Source organism: Notamacropus eugenii, chromosome 1 (assembly GCF_028372415.1).
Source record: "Notamacropus eugenii isolate mMacEug1 chromosome 1, mMacEug1.pri_v2, whole genome shotgun sequence".
In the NCBI taxonomy this organism is placed as follows: domain Eukaryota; kingdom Metazoa; phylum Chordata; class Mammalia; order Diprotodontia; family Macropodidae; genus Notamacropus; species Notamacropus eugenii.
Window position 1 is genome coordinate 290611025 of NC_092872.1, and position 21617 is coordinate 290632641.

The window sequence follows — 21617 nt, forward strand, 5'->3', positions numbered from 1 at the left end:
ATGCTGGATTAAGTAGTGATCAGAAAATCAAAGGAGAAACCACAGTGGGTCATCTTTACAGCCCAAGATGACAAATTTAAACTACTGGCAAGTGACCAAGGCAGGAAACATGGAACAAAAATGGGCATGGATCATGGACTCAGCACCTAGAGCACTTGGCTAGCAGTTGAGAGACTCCCAGAACAGCAGATGGGTGGGAGGTCACCCAGGGAGGCCAAGATTGAAGACAACACTCCACCAACACTCCCAATGAGGTCAGCAACTCTGAGTTACCCAGATGTGTAAAAGAATTAAAAATCCAAAAAAGGTTAAGAGCTATTATGAAGTCAGAGAAGCCCAAGACAAAAACTTAGAAGAGGAGACTCTCTCCAAAAGTACCTACAAGCCAAACCTCACAGAAAAATACAGCTTGCCCACAAAATCGATTAGAATTCCTAGAAGAAATTATAAATGAAATGAGAACAACAGAGGAAAAACTTGAAAAAGGAATGAGGATATGGAAGATAAACTTAGATGTAGTCTAGCACAAGAGGTATAAATCCTGCCCCAATTAGAAGACTTACCGAAAACTAGAATGGACCAAACATTTGAGCTTGTGACTCCATGAGACAAAAAAATAGTAAAAGAAAGTAAAAAGATTGAAAAAATAAAAGGAATATAAGAAAATCTAAGATATTTTATTTTTTTAAATAATTTTATTTTTCAAAAATCAAGGAGAGATCATTTAAGAGCCATTGGAACAGAAATGAGAAACATGCTTCAAGAACTCATAAAAGAAGACTGCCTGGATCTTTGAACCAGAGGGCAGAGTAAAAATAGAAAGAATTCACCATTTACATTTTAAAAAACCTCCAAATGATAATGAAGATCATAGACAAAATCCAAAGCTTCTTGGTTAAAGGAAAAATATTGTAAGCAACCAGAAAGAAAGAATTCAAATACCAAAGAGCCCCATTTGGGATCACACAAGTTTAGCAGCCACAATAGTGAAGGAGTGGAAAGCATGGAACACAATATTCCTAAAAGCAAGCTTTGTGGCCCTCTAACCAAAATGAACTTACTCAGCAAAATTGAGTATAAGTCAACAAGGTGAAAATGGGCCTCTAAAGAATTGGAAGACTTATAAATATCCCTAATAACAAAAGACCAGAAAACGGGTAGAAGTTTGAAATAGAAACACTGAAGCAAAGAAAGACATAAAAAGGTATCTATAATGCAGAGTGAGATAAGCAGAACCAAGACAAAGTTGTATATAATAACAACAATATTATTCAAAGAGTAATGATGAATAACTGAGCTATTCTGAGTAATAAGAGCATTCAGATCAACTCTGAAGGATTTATGAAGGAAAATGCTATAAACCTCCAGAGAAAGAACTAGTATATGAAAGTGTGTACTATATGGTCCCACCTATTCTGTATCTAACGTTGGCCTTCTCTAATGCATGGTTGGGAGGGAAGGAAGGAGGGAGACAGCTCAGAACTCATACTGTAACAAAAAGTAAAGAAGATTTTTAAAAAGATAAATATAAGCTAGTGATTAGAAAAGACGAAGATGATGTGCTTAGATTCCAATGAGGATGGATGATCCAAGCTTTCCCTGAGACCCATATTGTCATCAGGAATCACCTAGGAAATAAGATGGGAGCCAGGGATGATTTTTGTTGTTTGGATGATTTTGGAATAAGAAATAAAGGGGAAAGAGAAAAAAAAGTTAGAGTCACCAGGGAAGAAAATGGAAGAAATGGTGGGTACTTATGTCACATAATTGTATAAACGAGGATTTGGTGGGGGGAGCAGTCCTCAAATGAAACTCATTTGGGACTGAAACAGTGAATCTGTGCAGTTTCTACTATAATAATAACATTGTAAAAATGAACAATTTTGAAAAGTTTAAGAACTTTGGTAAACACAGTGTTTAATTGTGATTCCAGAGCACAGATGATTTAGCATGCTGCCCACTTTCTGACAGAGGGGATGGATGAAACATTCAGAGTAACATACATTTTTAGACATGACTAGGGTGGAAATTTATCTTGTTTGGATGGGCGTGTTTAATACAGGGTTTTGTGAGGTTTTTTTTTTTTCCATTTAAGATGGCAAGGGACAGGGGGAGGAGATGAGAGAGAAAGAGGATAGAAGACTGTTAATGTAAAAACAATATTATAAAAAATAGACACAAAAAGCCAAATGGAGTTATTTCTACTTTATTCCAAGTCAATAACAACCTTTGGAATTTATCAGAGAGGGGACTGATATGAAGAAATTCGTGCTTTAGGAAAATTAGTTTGAAGTTCTGTGACAGATGGCCTAGCGAGGGAAGGGGTACAAGGTGGCCTGAGCCATTAGGAAGTTGTTGCAGTAGTCCAGGTGGAAGGAGATAGTTTGGACCAAGGGAGATGTCAGGGAGGACAAGATTGGATACCTACCTGTGTCTATAGATTGAACACAAGTGAGGAGTTGAGAATGACCCCAATGTTGCTAGTCTGCTGACAATGTCCTCAAGGAGAAGTGGGTTTAGAGGGACAAAATATCTTCGGAGCTGCCATCAGGACATTCAGTTTGAGGTGTCCAGTAGACACTTAGGCATGGTTTGAGGTCAGGAGAGAGGATGCTGTGTGTGTGGGTCTGGGAGCCATCTATGTAGAGATGCTCCTTAAACCCAGAAAGTTTATGGAATCATCAAATGGGAGAGGGTAGAAAAGGAAGGGCAGAGGGCCCAGGATAGAGTCTTGGGGAGCAGTGACTGTTGAGGCTGGATGTGGATGAGAAGCCATCGGAAGGAGAGCTGAGAACAGGGCCAGGGAAACCCCCAAAAGGAGAAAATTGCCAGGAAGAGGGGCTGCAGTGAGAGCAGTCATAATGAGGAGGGTGACTAGCATTGATGGAGCCCCTGCTGGGGGCCAGGCCCCATGCTAAGCCCTGTACAACAGCCCTGGAGGTAGGTGCCATTATTATCCCTGTTGTGTAGATGCAGTGAAGTGACTTGCCCAGGATCGCACAGCTCATGTCAGTATCTGAGGCCAGATCTCAACTCAGCCCTTCCAGACTCCAGGCCCAGTGCTGTCTACGGCACCACCTCACAGCCTAGAAGGACATGGCCATCGTTGGTGACTGAAGAAAGCATTCTAATAGTGCTAATGGTGTCAGAAGACAGAATGCAGGTGGTTTGGAGGAGATGGAGAGAAGAGAATGAGTGTGAATAGCCTTTTACAGGAGCCTTACTAGGGAAGACCAGAAAACTGAAGGGCATGATGGGGTCTAGGGAGGACTTTTTAAGGGTATGTTTGTGTCATGTTGGGATTGGAAGGAACCAGGCTGAAAGGGAGAAATTGAAGACCTGACAGAAGAGGGTGACTGTGGGTGCCATCCACTGGAGACCATGGATGGGGTTCGGTTCCAGGGCTTGGATCACCTGGCAGAGACAGGACAAGAGCAAGAATTGAGGATGGTTCAGAGGGTTTGAGGTTGTGGAACAAGGGAAGAGAGGGAACTCCCAGCATATGGTCTCTGGATTCTCAGTGAACTGTGGGATGGGGTCTTCACTGAGAGGGTGGGGAGAGAAGGATGTTTGCAGCCTGTGGGTCAGAGAATCCATGCTGCAGGGAGGTTTTTGGTGAGATTACATGAAATAAATTTGTAATGGACCCAGTTGGCCTCATTGTAGGATTTCTGTTGCTTTGGCAACTGGTGGCCTACTTCACAAAGTTCCCAACCTAGAGTCAGATAGTCGAGTTCAAATCTGACCTCAGGCACTTACCAGCTATGTGACCCTGGGCAAGTCACTTAACCTCTGCCTGCCTCAGTTTCCTCAACTGGGAAATGGGAACTGTAATAGCACCTACCTCCCAGGGTGGTTGTGAGAATCAAATGAGATAGTAGCAGCACAATGCCTCACTGAGCATAGTGCCTAGCACGTAGCAGACATTATAGAAATACTTACTCCTTCTTCCCCTTCTGCTCAGCAACCTGTGAGTGGGAGGATGGTAAGAAGGAAATGCTCAAGGCATGATCTGAGAAGTGGGACAAGAGGGCACAGCATCCCAGAGTCAAATGCAGCAGTGCAAAGGCAGACGAATCACCTGTACCCAGAGCCAGGGGAGGACCTGGGAGTCTGGAGGCCCTGGGAAGTAGTTGGGAGCTGACCCAGACAGCACACAGCTAGTATGTATGTGAGCCAGGATTTGAACTCGGGTCTTCCTGACTTGCCAGCCAAGATTCGGTGGACATTTGAGAGGAGCAGGACCAGCAGAGAGAGCAAGACTTCGAGCCCCATCAGAAGCAGTGTGCCTGGGAGCAGATCCCTTGTCACTCCTACGAGCTGGGGGACCAGTAGTGGCACAGTCTGTGAACACACCTTCCTTGTGTCTGCCCAGATGTAAGGTCCAGCCTCTTTGGGCCTCTTCTCCTGGGGGGAAGGGAACAAGCATTTATTAAGTATCTACTGTGTGCTGGGCATTGGACTGTCACAGTAATCCTGGAAATGTATCCCCATTTTACAGATGAGGAAACTGAGCCAAGCAAAGGTAGTGTCCCCATCTGCCAGATGGCAAAGGAGGACCAAGCAGTTCTGTCCTACCTCACTAGTCTGGGCTTTGAGGGGAAATTAAGTTGTTGGGAGACAGGGTCAGATTTTAATGTTGACACCAACTGTGGTTTTGGATGAAGGGATGTGTCTTTTTTTAAATTCCTGAATTGCTCTAGTCTTGGCTCTGCCAAGACACTGGAAACAGCGTTAAGTATGTCATGTACTTATGTATCTCCTTTGTATGTATTTGCCTTATGTATCTCCTTTAAATATGACAGTTGTTCTTGGGAGGGCTAGGCTGAGTTCTTCAGGCCTGACTTTCAGGCTTTGTCTGTTGCATCCATGTGCTTAAGACTATTTTAATGGTTGTTTGTTTGTTTTTTTTTTAATTTATTTATTTAACTTTTAACATTCATTTTCACAAAATTTTGGGTTCCTTAATGTTTTTTTTGTATGATTATGTCCCATTATATCAGTGCCATTAGATCATCTTACTGGAAAGAAAGCTAAAGCTTATTCATCAGAAAATTATGGGTTTTTTAAAGGCCTTAGCACTTTACAAAAATGTGACTAAAGATACGGCAACATGAATGTGCTTCCTTTCCATTGTCCCTACCATGTAAGCTCATCGCGGAAAGAGAGACTGCTAATAGTCTGAATAGATACGCTTGGTGTCAGTAAAATGAAACCAGTCTTTCTGATTGGATTAAGTAAGCCTGTTGTTTATATTCAGAGAATTTACACATTTTCACAATAGTTCATCATATTGGGTTGTCTGAAAAAAAAGACCTAAAACTACATGGACCTTCAGGCAAGAACTGGACTTCTTGAAGAACCAAGTAATGATCAGGCCACCATCCATTTGTCCACTTCACCTCAGAAACTGAATGCCATGCCCCAAGGATTTCATTCACCTTGTTAAGCACAAGAACTTTGATTTTCCACAAGTATTGATGAAGTACCTACTAAGTGCCCAGCACTGTGCAAAGGCCTAGGGAGGCCAACAAGAGGACCATTGGTGCAGCCCAGGCAAGTGACAAGAGGGACCCAACTTGGGAGTGTCCGAGGAGAGAAGGCAAATGGCAAATGACCACAGGTCAGCTGTGGAGGCCAAGAAGGACGCCAGGGTTAGTTCAAGCTGCATCTCCTCAGCTCCCATGGATCTCATCACCCACTCTGTGCTGGCAATTCTCATATTGGCTTGGCCGGCCCTAACCATTAGTGCCTCCATCTTCAGCAGCCTTGCAGACGTCTTAAACTCAGCAGCCCAACACAGAGCTCACGATTGTTTCCCCTAAAACTTTCCCCACAGCCACCTTCTCTGTTGTCAAAAGCATCTGGCAGTCGCTCAGCTCCCAGGCTGGACTCCTCAATACGTCCTCTCCCTCCAGATCCAATAGGGCACCAGGGCATGTGGTTCCACCTACAGTATCTCTTGTTCACGTCACCTCTGTGGTGTCTGTGCTCTGGAACTGCCCTGGCCCTGGTGCCAACCCTTGCCACCTCACAACTCCCCACTCCAATCCATTCTCTACTCCCCCACTTTTCTAAAACTGTAGGTCTGGTCATGTCACCCTCGCCCCAACTCAGTAGTGACTCCCCATTGCCCCAGGATCAAATACAAAGTACTGCTTGGCATTCAGAGCCCTTCATGCCTTGCACACACACACACACACACACACACACACACACACACACACACACACACACACCTCTCCATCTCTCAACTCAGCATTTTCTCTGGTTGTCTCCCATGCCTGGAATGCTCTTGCTCCTCCTCCTCTCACTGAAATCTCCCCTTGGGCAGGAGGCCTCTCCTACTCCCTCTTCATCCCTCTGCTAATCATTTCCTGTTTTCCTGTAGAGAGTGTGTTTATATGTTGTCTGCTCTATTAGCCTGGCAGCTTCCTGAGGCCAGGCTGCCTTCTGCCTTTCTTTATATCCCAGCACTTAGCACATGGCCCAGTGTATAATACAGTAGGCAATTAATTGATTGATTGACTGACTGACTGGGACGGTGGTAGCCACTTTGAAGAGTTTGTGGGGAAAAAAAATTCATCTTGTTGAGTTTGAGATGCCCTTAGGAAGGCAGATGGTGTAAGATTGGATTTCAGGAAAGCGTTTATGTTGAGTATGTAGTGGGGCCTGTGGAAGCTGATGGGATCATCCAGCAAGATGCTGTGGAGTTTAGGTTCTTAACTTATTGTGTGATGGAAGTCTTAGGCAGTTAGTCTGGTAGAGCCTATGGATACCTAGGGATACCTTCTCAGAATCATGTTTTAAGAACTGAGGGAAATTTTACATTTTAGTTAGAAAATAGTGAAAATAGAGTTGTCATTTTTCTTGGAGCCTAAGTTAAGAAGCCCAGTAGGCCCAGAATAGGGCCTTGGGAGATATTTGAAAGGAAAATACAAAATTAAAATCTATGTGAGATAATAAACTAGTAAATTTTTAAATGAATTTACCTGGCTACTCATTTCATAACTTGTGAGAGGGGGCATGGGGTATGACTATAAATGGTGGAAATGTGGGGAATTGTGGGTAGAAATGAAAAAGGGCCACTGGACAGCTCCCCATTCTGTAACCACTCAGGAGTCTTTAGGATTGTGCTTCAGAGTTCTCAGAATAATATTGTGAGGTCCCAGAATCCACGGACCAAAAGTCCAAAGGATTTGGAGGTGGGGAGGAAGGAAGCGCTCAGGAGGAATCAGTGAGCTGTCAGTTGGGTTCTCTTCCTGATGACTTTCAGGGTAGTTGGGAAGCAAGTAGACCCAGGAGTTGGTCAGTACAGTGTCAGACAGGCTAGTAGAGAATGGAATGTGTGTTCATCACTGGGCTGTGGCCCCATCATGGGTGACAGAGACCTTAATCCCATCAGCTCTAGATACTGTTTCATTCTTAGACCTGAGCTTTGCAACTCTGTGCCCGAGGCCTGTGGCATAGAGCTGTTGCCCTTCAGGACGTCTCTGCCCTTACCTGGTGGGGATCCAGTCAGGCAGTTGGTGGAGACATCCTAGAAGGGAACTTAGCCAAGCTGTACGTTTTGCCTCTGAGTTCCCAAAAATTCATCCTTGACTTTGTATCCCCAGCATCTGCACACAGTAGGCACTTCATAAGGGTCTACATCTGTGTCCTTGGGTGATACTCAGGCCAGGCCCTTTGGCTCCTGGTCTACCTGCTTAGGGCTCCAAAAAAAGGAATGTAGTTTACAGATGACCACCTAATTCTTTGTTTTTAAACTCTTTTTGTTTGTTTTAAAGGAATCTGAAAACTTTGCTTATGGAAATGAATCCCATAAAAACATTACCAGTGGAGCTGGGTAAGCGCTTTCTTTTTAAAATAGAAATTAACTTTGAATGACTTCTGATATGATTTAAAAAAGGCTGTCTTTGAAAATGCCTGTACTCCCTCCCCACTGAGGAACAAGCAGGAATTGCAGAGTCCAAAGTGGTGAAAGGTCAACCCTCTTTTTTTACCCAGAGAGATGAATCATAGAAAGGACTTCATGAATGTCCTACTGGTACAGTCTCCAAAGAGCACCTCGCTGACTAGTGATCCACCAGCCAGCCCACTTTGGAGAGCTTGAGAGGAGGAGGCTCTTCCTGATATGAAGCCAGAACTGACCTCTTTGTAGGAGCTCCCCCCTCCACCTCCTCCCCTTCCCCCCCCGCACCCCCCCCCCGCCCCACTGTGGCTTGCCCCCTGGGGTCAAACCAGACCAGACCCAAAGTGTCAGACACAGCTGAGGCAGCTCTGAACCAGATTATCATTGGGGAAATGTTTAACAAGAGAAATAACAAGACTGTACAAGCTGCTGTTAACTGGGGGTTTCTTAAGTCACTGTGGGCCAGGGGACTGTTCCTAGCTGAGTAGGACACCCTTGCCCTAGGTGATGGCCTCTCTGATATTCCCTCCCCAAATCTTCTCCTCCTGTTCAGTCTTCACCCTGGACTTAGGAGCTACCGACCTCCAGCACCCTGGGTTTCCATCCCCTGGACATTTTAGCTCCCACGTGCCCTGGGAAGGTGTGCAGGGATGAGGCCAGGAGCTGGGGAAGCTCACCCTCGGAGGACCAACGGTCAGTTCAGGCCAGCTCAGCCCACATATAGTGAGAAAGCCTGTGCTGCAGGCCTGTCCCTGGCTGGGACAGTGCTGGGATGGGGGGGTGGGGGGGAGGTGCAGTGCCCCAGCAAGTCTCAGCTTCCTCACCATGAGGTGGGAGCATGAAGAGGTGTTTTGTTTGTTTGGAGAAATGTGCTTCCTAAATCTTGGGCATTTTATGAATGTTGGTACTTGCTGCTATGGGCTTCCCTCCTGGAGAGCAGACTGCTGGGAGCAGCGATAGGGAAGGAGGTGGGCACAGAGGACCGTGGAGATGGGACAAGAGAGGAGTCCAGGAGCCCAATGGAGAAGGGCAGGTTGCTAGCCACTGAAGTGGCCTTCCCAAACCTGGGCCAGGAGCCAGACCGCTGGGCACTGGGTGTGGGCTGGGGAAGACAGACAGTTAGGAGCCAGGAGCCAGGGAGGGATGGAAGGCCTGGCGGGTGAGCAGGCAGCTGAAGGGCAGGTGGAAGGGAGAAAAGAAGCATCCACTGTCCTCATCAACCCCTTTAAGTCTCATAACAAAACTGGGAGACAGGGATTAGTATTGTTTCTGCCTGAGGAAACCAAGGCAAAAAGAGAGTTGCCCAGTCCCCTAGTTAAGAAGTGTCTGAAGCAGGATTTGAACTTGAGTCTTCCCAACTCCAGACCTGGTGCTCTGTGCATTGTAGTGCCCCCTGGCTGCCCACAAGAACCTCCAGAGGAAAGGGAGTATAAGGGCCCTAGGAGTGGATGTCTCTCCAGGGCCCATGGGCTTGACTGGTCATGAACATGGTGATGCCACAGGAGGGCTTCAGTTCTGGTCATCAGTGAGACATCCACATGTAGACAGGAGGGGAGAGCCCACCACAGGACTGATTGGGAATGGACAGACCCTCCTGGGCCTCAGCTCATGGGACCTCAGAGGCCAACCATTTCTATCCCTCACTTTACAGAAACAGAAACTGAGGTCCAGGGAGATGCCATCTGACCTAGGGAGGTGCTGCCAAGGATGGCAGCTAAGTCACAGAGATGAAGGAAATGGCCAAAGACTGATTATTCCAGAGTCAGGAGGACCACTAGGCTGTCATCAGACCCATGGGGAAATTCTCCCATTTAGAGGACTGGTAACCAGTGAAGATGGTTCTGGAATGTGTGACCCCTCTGCCTCTTAAGCATCAGTGGTCATATGGCACAGAGGGTCATTTAGATTCTTTTTCTGAGTAGCCATGGCCAAATAATTCATTGCTAAATAGCCTGCACACTGACATTGGAGATTGGCTTCTCTGAACATCACTAGGCTCATTTACTATAAACAGATACAATCTGTGCCAGGACTATGCCTGAAAATTCTAGCCAAATAAAACCTGCCCTGGCTTACATTCCCCCATCACAGCCCTTGAGAAGCTGGGGTCATCTCCATCCCTTCCCACTAAAGCACAGGAGCAGGGGGATCAGATTCCAGGTCCTGGAGGTGTTCTCTGTGGGGGATGTCCTAGAACATCTTTCCTGGGAGAGATCTGGAAACATTTTGACAGGTCAGACCTGATTATCCACACAGGAAAGGTCCAGTGGATGAAGATTGTCTGTTGCCCAGATCATGAAACACATTTGGAGGCAGAGTAAAGTCAGGGACTGCCCTGAGCTCTCTCCAAAACCCCTCCAAACCCCTTTAAATAATACCCTAAAGCAATTTTTGAGCAGCACAACCAGCAGAAGGTTAAGGTGAAAGAATTGTCCAGCCCCAAGCCACTTAGGTCAGCAGGAAAGGTCTTTCGCACCTAGGTAAGAATGGAGCACCGTCCAAGACTGCCCTGGCCCCAACAAAGCAGGAGAAGGCCTTGGGAGTCACTGACTCAGCAGCAGCAGCTTCTGGAGCACAGTAAAGGGGGGGCTGCACAATTGATCAGAAGGAGATTACAGGGGTCTCTTTGCTAGCACAGAGACATGACTCAGTTGCTTTCCCTAAACCCTGATCTGAGTCCTCGATGACAGTCCCAGGGCAAGGAGCAGCACTAGCAGAACAGAGCTTGCAGTGGAGTGGGGACCCTCCTTCTAGTTCCAGGGCAGGAAAGAGTGCTTATGGTCACTCACAGACCAGAGCACAGGCCAGTAAACAGCTCTCCTTAGGTCTTGCCACTTAGGAAGAACTGAAAATTTACAGGTCCCTAGAAGTATCTCTGAAAACAGCTGCACAAAACCCCTTGACTTTTGGACAGTGCATCCTCCACCCTGGAAGCAGAGTCCTACTTTAACAAACAGTTAAACGTCAACAAATAGACAAAAATGAGCAAACAACAGAAGAAACTCTGACCATAGAAAGTTACTATGATAACAATAAACATCAAAATCCACCCTCAAACTTGGCCAAATGGCAGAGGCACAAAAATTCCCGAAAGGGAAGTACCAGAGACTACAGGTGTCCAAGCAGAGGGGAGAACGCAGGCAGGCCCTGGTGGCACGTGAACTCAGCACCACTTCTGCCCCTTGCTGTCCTGCTTATAAATAAAGGCGTCAGGGAAGAAAACATTCATCAATTTGCTCTTTGTTTTCCAGGGAACTTGACATCACTGAAAGCCCTGAACCTGCGGAACTGCCCTCTAGAATTTCCCCCCAAAGACATTGTCCAGAAAGGCCTGCTGTCCATCCTGGCCTTTCTCCGCCAGTGGGCCCTGAAGCAGTGCGCCGGCACCACTCCACCATGTCAAGGTTGGTCGTGAACCTGGAGGCCTTGGCTCAGGCCTCTCCCTTCTGCCCCCTCCTCACCCAGGTCACCACATCATGAGGAGTCAGCCCTGACCCCCAGATTCACTGAGCCTGCCACTGGGGGTCTCCTTCCAGGAGGAATTCTGTGTTGACACATAAATTGTCCATTCAGGTAGCAAAGACAAAGGCAAGAAGTGGCCCTTGTGGGCAGGGCTGCCCTGTGGGGCTCTGACTAGTCTGACTGCTCTGGAATGCTGCCCCACCCCTGATCCAGCACCAGCAGCCCTGGAAGGGGATCTGAGGCCGAGTGATTGGCAGAGCAGAGAACCGGACACAGAGGAGGAGTCTGTCACCCAGGGAGGGACTGGACAAGTCGGGTGGCACATTTCTGCACTGTAATAAAAGACAGTAAGGACTGTTTCAGGCTTATCTGAGGGAGGGAAACAGAGGAAGGAGAATAGTGTCTACCATAAAGGAAAGACCCAAGGACTTTGGGTGGTGCTTTGTCCAGGCATGCTCTAAAGGGCATAGGAGGAAGCTCTGCCTCCTCCTCAGTCACTGGATTTGCAAGTTCAGGAACAGAAGTCCCCTTCTGGGCATGGCTGATTTGAGCATCTGTTTGCTACCAGAGTTCTGTTTTTTCTTCCTTGTTTCTTCTTAAATCGGAGTGTGGGGAGTTGTAAAGTACAAGTGGTATTGAATCATTTTTTTCTTTGTGACCTCATTTGGGATTTTCTTGGCAAAGATCCTGGAGGGCTTTGCCATTTCCTTCTCCTGCTCATTTTGCATATGAGAAAACTGAGACAAAGAGGGTGACATGACTTGCCCAGGGTCACGCTGCTACGAAGTGACTGAGGCCAGATTTGAACACACAAAGAGCAGTCGTCCTGACTCCAGGCCTGGTGCTCCATCCCTTGTGCCCCTAGATGCACTAAAAGCATAGCAGGGTGGCATGCCCCACAAAAAAGAAAGAAAGAGAGTCACTGAAGCATCTGAAAAAGCTGCCCAGCAAAGGATAAGGAGGAAATACAGGGAAACAGGACAGCTGTGAAAGTTGTGTCTCAGTGCTGATGTGCTTGAAAAACAAAGCAGACTCTATGCAATCGAGTTCCACGCTGTTGGGTGTGACCAGGCCTTAGGGATGAAAAGACTCATTTTGTTTGGTTTGGATTCAGCTCATAATCTATGTCAGTGAACATGGAAACCAGACAAAGTGGCCTTGTGCATGTACACTGCTGGCTGCTCTGGCGATGCTGCTGGGGGCCATCGCTAGGAAGATGTTCATGCAGTGAAGAAACATTTCTCTGACGTCTCGATGTACGTGGGGTCAGGATGGGGCTTGTGGGGAACAAAAGAGAAGTTTCAGAAGCAATTTCACCACATTGGCCTACTGTTTTCAAAGTGACTGGGGCTTAGTTCCTTAGGTCGGAATATCAGTAAGCATTTATTAAGCACCTACTGTGTGCCAGGTACTCTACAAAGCACTGAGGATACAAAAAGGCAGAAGAACAGCCCCTGCCTTCCAAGAGCTCATTCCATTGAGGAGGACAACAGGTAAAGATGAGAAACAGAGGGAAGGCCCTGGAGGACAGGCCTGTACAAGGTGGGGAGGAAGCTGAGAAGGTCAACCTTTGGAGCACCAGAGGGAGAGAGTTCCAGTCCTGGAGGATGGCCAAAGAAGAGTGCCTGGAGCCAAGAGATGGGGGGTCCTGTGGCTGGGGCCACTGGATCCAAGAGAATGCAGGTCTGAGAGGTGTAAGAATATAGAAACGGAGTAGGGGGCTGAGTCCGAAAGGGTTCTGAAGGCCAGACAGAGTGTTTCATCTTTGCTCCTGGTGGTGATGTAAAGCCATTTACTCAGCAGGGGGTGATATGGTCATACTTACTATGGTGACTGGAGTTGCTGTCGTTGTTGTTGTTGTGTTTGTCCTTCGTTCTCAGAGAGAACCACAACATCAAGATGATGACGTGACTTGCACTTGACTTTGATTTGAGTGAGGGAGGGCTATGCAAGGTCACCAGCCTCACTTTCTCCTGCTGAGCCATCTGGAGATGGCACACACAGAGGAAGCAGCACCTGGTCCCAAGGGGTTTCCATTCTAGACCCACAGCATGGGCCCCAAGCATGCTCCTGAGTCCTGCAGGAAACAAAGGCTTCTGGAGAAAATGACCAGATGGCGTCTTCCTCAAGTGGGCCAAGGTCTTTCTGTGAGTCAAGAGGACAGAACAGTGGGGAACTTCCATCAGCCTTTGGGACCACAGGTGACAGAAGGCAGAGAAGCCATTTCACCCCCTAACCTCCCCCAGGACAGGCATCGAAGAGCATGAGGTGGGTGAAGAGAAAGCAGGCCAGAGCACCAATGGCTGGAGTAGAGAAAGACTTGAGGCAGGCAGACCTCCTAGCAGAGATATTACCATAGTCCGTGGGTTGAGGGGATGAGACAGGGTCAGAGGAGAGAAGGGGGTGTATTTGAAAGACACTGAAGAGGGGCAGGAGATAAGTTTTGACACCATCTTAGATATGGATGGTGAGGGAGTGATGAGCCTGGGGACTGGGAGGAGGGTGGTATCCTGAACAGTTATGGAGAAGGGATTTAGGAGAAAGATTAGAGCTCTGTTCTGGATGTGTTAAGTGTGACATGTCTATTAGACCTTCAGTCTGAGATGTCTGAAAGGCTGTTGGAGATGCGAGACTGGTGGTCAACAGAGGGATTGGCGCAGGAGGGGTAGATTTGAGAATCCTCAGCGAAGAGATGGTCATTAAACCCATGGGAGCTGAGATCCCCATGTGAAGTTGCCTAGAGGGAGAAGAGCAGAGGGCCCCACTCAGTCTGAGGACATGATCTGGAGGAGGATCCAGCAAAGGAGACAGAAGAGTGGTCAAAGATGGAAGAGAACTGGGAAAGAAAGAGCAAGGTGTCCCGAAAACCTAGAGAGATTCAAATTCCGGTCCCTGAACTCAGCATGCAACACAGTCTCCCACCTCTGTATCTTTGCCCAAAATGTCTTTCTCACATGCCCCTCTCAGAATTCCATGTTTTCTCTGAGACTCAGCTCAGGCATTGCCTTCTGCTCAGAGCCTTACTCTGTACATATGATCAACTCTTTGAGGGCAGCAGGGACTTTGATTTTGACCCATGGGTGGCCAGAGCCTGGCGCAGATTGAATAAAGATTTGTGGATTGATTAAGACCCTATTGTTGTTGTTTGGTCATGTTCAGCTCTCTGACCCCATGGACCATAGCACCCCTGGCCCTTCTGTCCTCCACTGTCTCTCAGAGTCTGTCCAAGCTCATATTTATCGCTTCCCTGACCCCATCTATCCGTCTCATCCTCTGCCATCCCCTTTTCCTTTTACCTTCAATCTTTCTCAGCACCAGGGTCTCTTTTAGTGAGTCCCTTCTCCTCATTATGTGATCAAAGTATTTAAGCTTCAGCTTCAGTATTTGACCTTCCAGTGAATGGCCTGAATCAATTTCTTTAAATATTGACTCCTTCCTATCTAAGCGACTCCCCAAAGTCTTCTTCAACACCATTCAAAAGTATTGATTCTGTGCCACTCAGCTTTCCTTATAGTCCTTCTCTCACAGTCATTCCTTGCTACTGGAAAAACCATAGCTTTGACTATACAGAGCTTTGTTGGTGAAGTGACGTCTCTGCTTTTTAGTATACATCCAGATTTGCCATAGCTTCCCTTCCAGGGAACCAGTATCTTTTAATTTCATGATGACAGTTGCTGTCTACAGTGGTCCTTGAGCCCAAGAATGTAAAATCTGAAACTGCTTCCATTTCTTCTCCCTATATATGCCAGGAAGTGATGGGTCCAGTTGGTAAGATCTTAGTCTTTTTGATGTTAAGCTTAGACCAGCATTTAAACTCTCCTCTTTCATCCCCATCAAGAGACTTCCTAATTTCTCTTCACTCTCTGCCCTCAGAGAGGTGTCATCTGCCTATCTGATTGTTGCTATTTCTCCCAGCAACCTACATTCTGATTTTTGAGTCGTCCAGCCTGGCATTTCACATGAAGTACTCTGCATATAAGTTAAATAAATTAGGTGACAACCTCTTGCCCACTCTGAAACCAGTCAATTGTTCTATGTTCGGTTCTGACTTTTGGTTCCTGGCCCCAGTTCAGGATCCTCAGGAGACAAGTGAGATGATCTGGTGCTCCCATCTCTTTGAGGACTTGCCACATTTTGCTGGGAGCCATGCAGTCAAAGGCTTTAGTGTATGTAGTCCCTGAAGCAGAAGTAGGTGTTTTCCTGGAATTCTCTTGCTTTCTCCACAATCCAGCAAATGTTGACAATTTGGCCTCTAGCTCCTCTGCCTCTTCAAAAACCAACCTGCTCGGAAGCCACCCCGAAAGGAATCGTGCTGGGTAGGAGCCCTTTCCTTGTTTGTCACCCATGGCCCTCCACCTTGTCCCTCCTTGTCTTTTCTCTCCTCATCCCTCCTCATCGCCGCTGGTATACCTTAAGGAGCTGGAAAAATGACTGACTCCAAGTATTTCATGACTAATAAAAAAAGGAGAGATCTTTGAACTGAAGGCGGAGCTCAGCAACGAAAAGAAGGAGAAAAGGAAAGAAGCTATCAAGAAAGTGATTGCAGTCATGACAGTGGGGAAGGATGCCAGCTCTCTCTTTCCAGATGTGGTGAATTGTGTGCAAATGGATAACCTGGAGCTAAAGAAGCTTGTCTATCTATATCTGATGAACTATGCCAAGAGCCAGCCAGATATGGCCATCATGACTGTCAACAACTTTGTGAAGGACTGTGAAGACCCTAACCCATTAATCTGTGCCCTGGCATTCAGGACTATGGGGTGTATTTGGGTGGACAAGATCACAAAGTATCTCTGTGAGCCACTTCTCAAATGTCTGAACGATGAAGATCCTTATGTCCAAAAGACGGCAGCAGTCTGTGTGGCCAAGCTGCACAACATCAATGCCCAGATGGTGGAGGACCAAGGCTCCTTGGATTCTCCTCGGGATCTCATTGCAGACTCAAATCCCATGGTGGTTGCTAATGCTGTGGCAGCCTTGTCAGAAATCAGTGAGTCTCACCCAAATAGCAACCTGCTTGACCTGAACCCTCAGAATATTAATAAGCTGTTAACAGCCCTAAACAAATGCGCCGAATGGGGTCAGATCTTCATCTTGGACTGCCTGTCCAATTACAACCCCAAGGATGATCGGGAGGCTCAGAGTATCTGTGAGCAGGTGACTCCCAGGCTCTCACATGCCAGCTCAGCAGTGGTCCTATCAGCTGTGAAAGTCCTGATGAAGTTCTTAGAGCTGCTGCCCAAGGACTCTGACTACTACAACATGCTACTAAGAAGCTGGCTCCTCCCCTGGTAACTCTGCTCCCTGGGGAACCTGAAGTGCAGTACGTCACCCTGAGGAACATCAACCTCATTGTACAGAAAAGGCCTGAAATCTTAAAGCAAGAGATCAAAGTCTTCTTTGTGAAGTACAATGACCCCATCTATATCAAGTTGGAAAAGCTTGACATCATGATCCATTTGGCATCCCAAGCCAACATTGCCCAGGTCCTGGCAGAACTAAAGGAATATGCCACTGAACTGGACGTTGATTTTGTCCATAAAGCTGTGCAAGCTATTGGCCAATGTGCCATCAAGGTTGAGCAATCTGCCGAGCACTGCGTGAGCACATTGCTGGACCTTATCCAGACCAAAGTCAACTACGTGGTTCAGGAGGCGATTGCTGTCATCAAGGACATCCTCCGCAAATATCCCAACAAGTATGAAAGTATCATTGCTACTCTGTATGAGAACCTTGATTCCCTTGATGAGCCAGATGCTCAAGCTGCCATGATCTGGATGGTAGGAGAATATGCTGAGAGAATCGATAATGCAGATGAGCTTCTGGAAAGTTTCCTGGAGGGCTTCCATGATGAGAGCACCCAGGTGCAGCTAACCCTGCTTACAGCAATAGTGAATCTGTTTCTCAAGAAACCTTCAGAAACTCAGGAACTGGTCCAGCAGGTCTTGAGTTTGGCAACTCAGGATTCTGATAATCCTGATCTTCAAGACCAGGGTTATATCTACTGGTGCCTTCTTTCCACAGATCCTGTGACAGCCAAGGATGTAGTCTTATCCAAACAGCCTTTGATCTCTGAGGAGACAGACCTGATTGAGCCCACCCTGTTGGACAAGCTCATCTGTCACATCAGTTCTTTGGCCTCTGTATATCATAAGCCTCTCAATGCTTTTGTTGAGGGGAGCCATGGAATCCACCAAAAACACTTGCCCATTCATCCTGGGAGCACCCATGCTGCAGACAGTCCTGTTGGCACTACCACCATGACCAATCTGGAACAGCCTCAAGTCATCCTCTCTCAGGGTGACTTGCTGGGTGACCTTCTGAACCTTGACTTGGGTCCCCTTGTCAATGCACCACAGGTTTCCTCTATGCAAGTGGGGGCTATGGACCTCTTAGGAGGAGGGTTGGACAGTCTGGTGGGACAGTCCTTCATTCCATCGTCTGTGCAGGCAACTTTTGCCCCTTCACCTACTCCTGCTGTGGTTAACAGTAGACTCAATGGCCTCTTTGAACTCTCCACTGGGATAGGCCTGGTGCCTGGAGGGTTTGTGGCTCCCAAAGCTGTTTGGCTCACTGCAGTGAAAGCAAAAGGCCTGGAGATTTCAGGAATGTTCACTCACCGGCAGGGCCCCATCTACATGGACATGAACTTCACCAACAAAGTGTTGTAGCACATGACAGATTTTGCTATTCAGTTTAACAAGAACAGCTCTGGCATAATCTCTAGCACTCCTTTGGCTATTCGTACTCCACTGATGCCAAAGCAGAGCCTCGATGTGTCCCTTCCCCTCAATACCTTGGGTCCAGTTATGAAGATAGAACCTCTCAATAACTTACAGGTGGCTGTAAAAACAACATTGATATCTTCTACTTCAGCTGCCTCATCCCACTCAATGTGCTCTTTGTAGAGGATGGAAAAATGGAGTGCCAGGTTTCCTTGCAACATAGAAGGACGTTTCCAACAAGAATGAGCTGCAGTTCCAGATTAAGGAATGCCACTTGAATGCTGACACTGTTTCCAGCAAACTGCAAAACAACAGTGTTTATACTATTGCCAAGAGAAATGTGGAAGGGCAGGACATGCAGTACCAGTCCCTGAAACTCACTAATGGCATTTGGATATTGGCAGAGCTCCGCATCCAGCCAGGAAATCCCAACTACACACTGTCTCTGAAGTGTCAACCTCCTGAAGCCTCTCAGTACATCTACCAGGTCTGTGATGGCATTTTGAAAAACTGAAGCACTAAAAATGGAGGCGCCTTACTGCCCCTGCCATCTGTGCAAACCGAGAAATCTTTAACTGGAAGCAATTGTGTTGATTGTGTAGATTCTTGAGTCCAAACCACCCTGACCCACCAAGGTAGTGACTATTGTACTAACGTGTGCTAATGTTAGGACACACCCCTCTGGATAGTTTTACCTGCCCACAAAAGTCTGTAAGCCCTGCTCTGACCACTTCCTGCCTCCTCTGTCACCTGTGAGCTTCTCTATCCTGTGCCAATGGCTAGTGTTTTTTAAACCTGTTTTCGGGCCTAGTTTGTTATTTTGTAATTGAAAACTCATTTCAAGAATCAAAAAAAAAAGGGAAAAACACCTGTTTATTAAATCAAGGAAAAGTATCATAGAATCATGGGGAAAAAAACCAGCCTGCTCTTCTCGGAATTCTCAGTTCACATGTTGCTGAATCCTAGCTTGCAGAATCTTAAGCAGAACCTTGTGTCATGTGAAATGAGCCCAATTGTTCAGTAATTTGAACATTCTTTGGCATTTCCCTTCTTTAGGACTGGGATGTAAACTGACCTTTTCTGATATAGTGGCCATGATTGTGGGGGGGTTCTTTGTTTGTTTGTTTTTCTGAGTAAAAATATTTTTTTTAATTTGACATACAGTACTCAGTGTTTTGTGGGATTAGGTAATTCCAGTTCACACATGTTATGACAGTGTCTGGTTTTCACTTCCACCACACAAACAGAGGTTTCAGTAAGCAGTGCTTCATTTCTTCTACATGTTTTTCCATTTCCATTACATAATGATTCTAATTCATTGGATTCCAGTGTAACTGAAGGTTTCTCCAATGTCACTCCAAGTTCAATGGAATTCTGTCCAACAATCCTTAGATTAACAAATTTTATTTTCCAAGTATTTACTCAGAAAGGGCTGTGGATAATCCACATACTTGTTCAAAGCTGCCTAAACACATACTCCGTTGGTAGACAGTGCCAGCAATCACAGCGACAACTAATCCATGTGGAAAGGATACATACTTCAGTCCAGTGCAGTCTTGGTTGAGATTAAGAAATAGAAACTTTTTCCCCAACTGATAAATGGTCAAAGGATATGAACAGGCAATTTTCAGAGGAAGAAATTAAAGATATCTATAATCATATGAAAAAATGCCCTAAATCACTTTTGATTAGAGAGATGCAAATCAAAACAACTCTGAGGTACCACATCGCACCTATAAGATTGGCAAACATGACAGAACAAGAAAATGATAAGTGCTGGAGAGGATGTGGGAGAGTTGGAACACTAATTAATTGTTGGTGGAGCTGTGAGCTCATCCAACCATTCTGTAGAGCAATTTGGAACGATGCCCAAAGGGCTACAAAAATGTGCATACCCTATGACCCAGCAATACCGCTTCTAGGACTATATCCCCAAGAGATCATAAAAATGGGAAAGGGTCCCACATGTACAAAAATATTTATAGCAGCACTCTTTGTAGCTGCCAAAAACTGGAAGTCAAGGGGATGCCCATCAATTGGGGAATGGCTGAATAAATTATGGTATAGGAATGTAATGGAGTACTATTGTGCCATAAAAAATGATGAACAAGAAGACTTCAGAGAGGCCTGGAAGGACTTGTATGATCTGATGCTGAGCAAAAGGAGCAGAACCAGGAGAACTCTGTGCACAGCAACGACCACTGTGCGAGAGTTTTTTCTGGTAGACTTGGAATTTCGTAATAACGAATAACTTATTTTAAAAAAAAAATCCCAGTGGTGGTTTTCTAAGGCAAAACGCCTTCCACACTCAGAGAAAGAAATATGGAAGTCATTCGCAGAATGTAGCAGATCATGTTTGTGTGTGTGTGTGGTTTTGTGTATCATGTTTTGATTTGTTATATGATTTCTTCCATTTATTTTAGTTCGACTACATAGCATGACTATAGTGAAAATGTACTCAATAGGAAAGTATGTGTAGAACCTATACAGAATTGTATGCTGTCATGGGGGGGGAAGGGGGGGAGGTGTGGGGGGATAAAATCTTAATTTTATGGCAGTGATTGTAAAACATTAAAAAATAATAATAAAATAAAATTGAAAAAAATTGAAATAAAAAAAGAAATAGAAACTTCTTTCACTAGAGATAGTAAACAAAGTTCTGAATCACAATAGTCTGTTACATTTTGTTCTGATGTGTTTTCACAAAATTTAACAGGATATCCCAGAAATACTGTGGTCCCCATTTTTCTTGGGGTGATTCAGAGAAAGGATTCTGAGAGTTGGGAAGCTCAAAAAACCACTGGCAGAATTCTCCTAGGGGGACTGAACTATTACAATTTTATTAAATCTTTCTATCAGTTATGTTTCTGCCTAGGTCTTTACTGATTTGGCAGACAGAAATTATGTAAACATTTGCCTAGTAACTGGTACAAGATTTGTACAGGGCATATCCCTCTTCAGGTTTCCGTCCAAGAGGTTTTTCACCCTTTTTTCTCTTCACATAATGATGAGGTATCACCAAGAATCTAAAAGACTCCAGAAACTCCACTTTTCACCCTTAACCTTGGTGTCTGCCGCTGTTGTGTTTTCCTAGTTTCCTGGCCTAGTGAGTGTAGCACTTTAACAGCTTCATCTTCATTTTAAATGGCCCAGCTGCAATTCCATCTCCCCTACCAGCCTCATTGTTGACCATGCTTCCTAAGGTCTGCTTGACTTCATTTTCCAGGATGTCTGACTCTAGATCAGTAACCACACCATCGTAGTGTTAAGTGGTCAGTGAGGTTAAGATGTTTCATGTACAATTCTTGTATATTCTTGTCACTTCTCCTTAGGCTCTTCTGCTTTGGTTAAGTCCCTATCATTCTTTACCTTTTATCATGTCCATTTTTGACAAAATGTTCCCTTACAATCTCTACTTTTCTTGAGGAGATCTTGTCTTTCCTTGCTATTCTCTGCAATTCTGCATTCAGTTGGGTCCATCTTCTTTCCTCGGCTCCATCAGATGCCACACTGCTTCT

General features: G+C 45.9%; 1 protein-coding gene and 2 pseudogenes across 4 annotated transcripts in view; 2 read left to right on the top strand and 1 right to left on the bottom strand.

Annotated features, from left to right (window-relative positions):
- LRRC27 (leucine rich repeat containing 27) overlaps positions 1-21617 on the top strand; it is a 62595-nt gene that overhangs the window by 10720 nt on the left and 30258 nt on the right. For all 4 annotated transcript variants that reach the window (XM_072629117.1, XM_072629118.1, XM_072629120.1 and 1 more), the window contains 2 exons: positions 7788-7846; positions 11164-11316. In XM_072629117.1, coding sequence (XP_072485218.1) covers positions 7788-7846; positions 11164-11316 — 212 coding nt within the window. The remainder of the gene's footprint in view (positions 1-7787; positions 7847-11163; positions 11317-21617) is intronic.
- Positions 11323-19171, top strand: LOC140517665 (AP-2 complex subunit beta pseudogene; annotated as a pseudogene).
- On the bottom strand, positions 19267-21292 carry LOC140529336 (uncharacterized protein C3orf38 homolog; annotated as a pseudogene).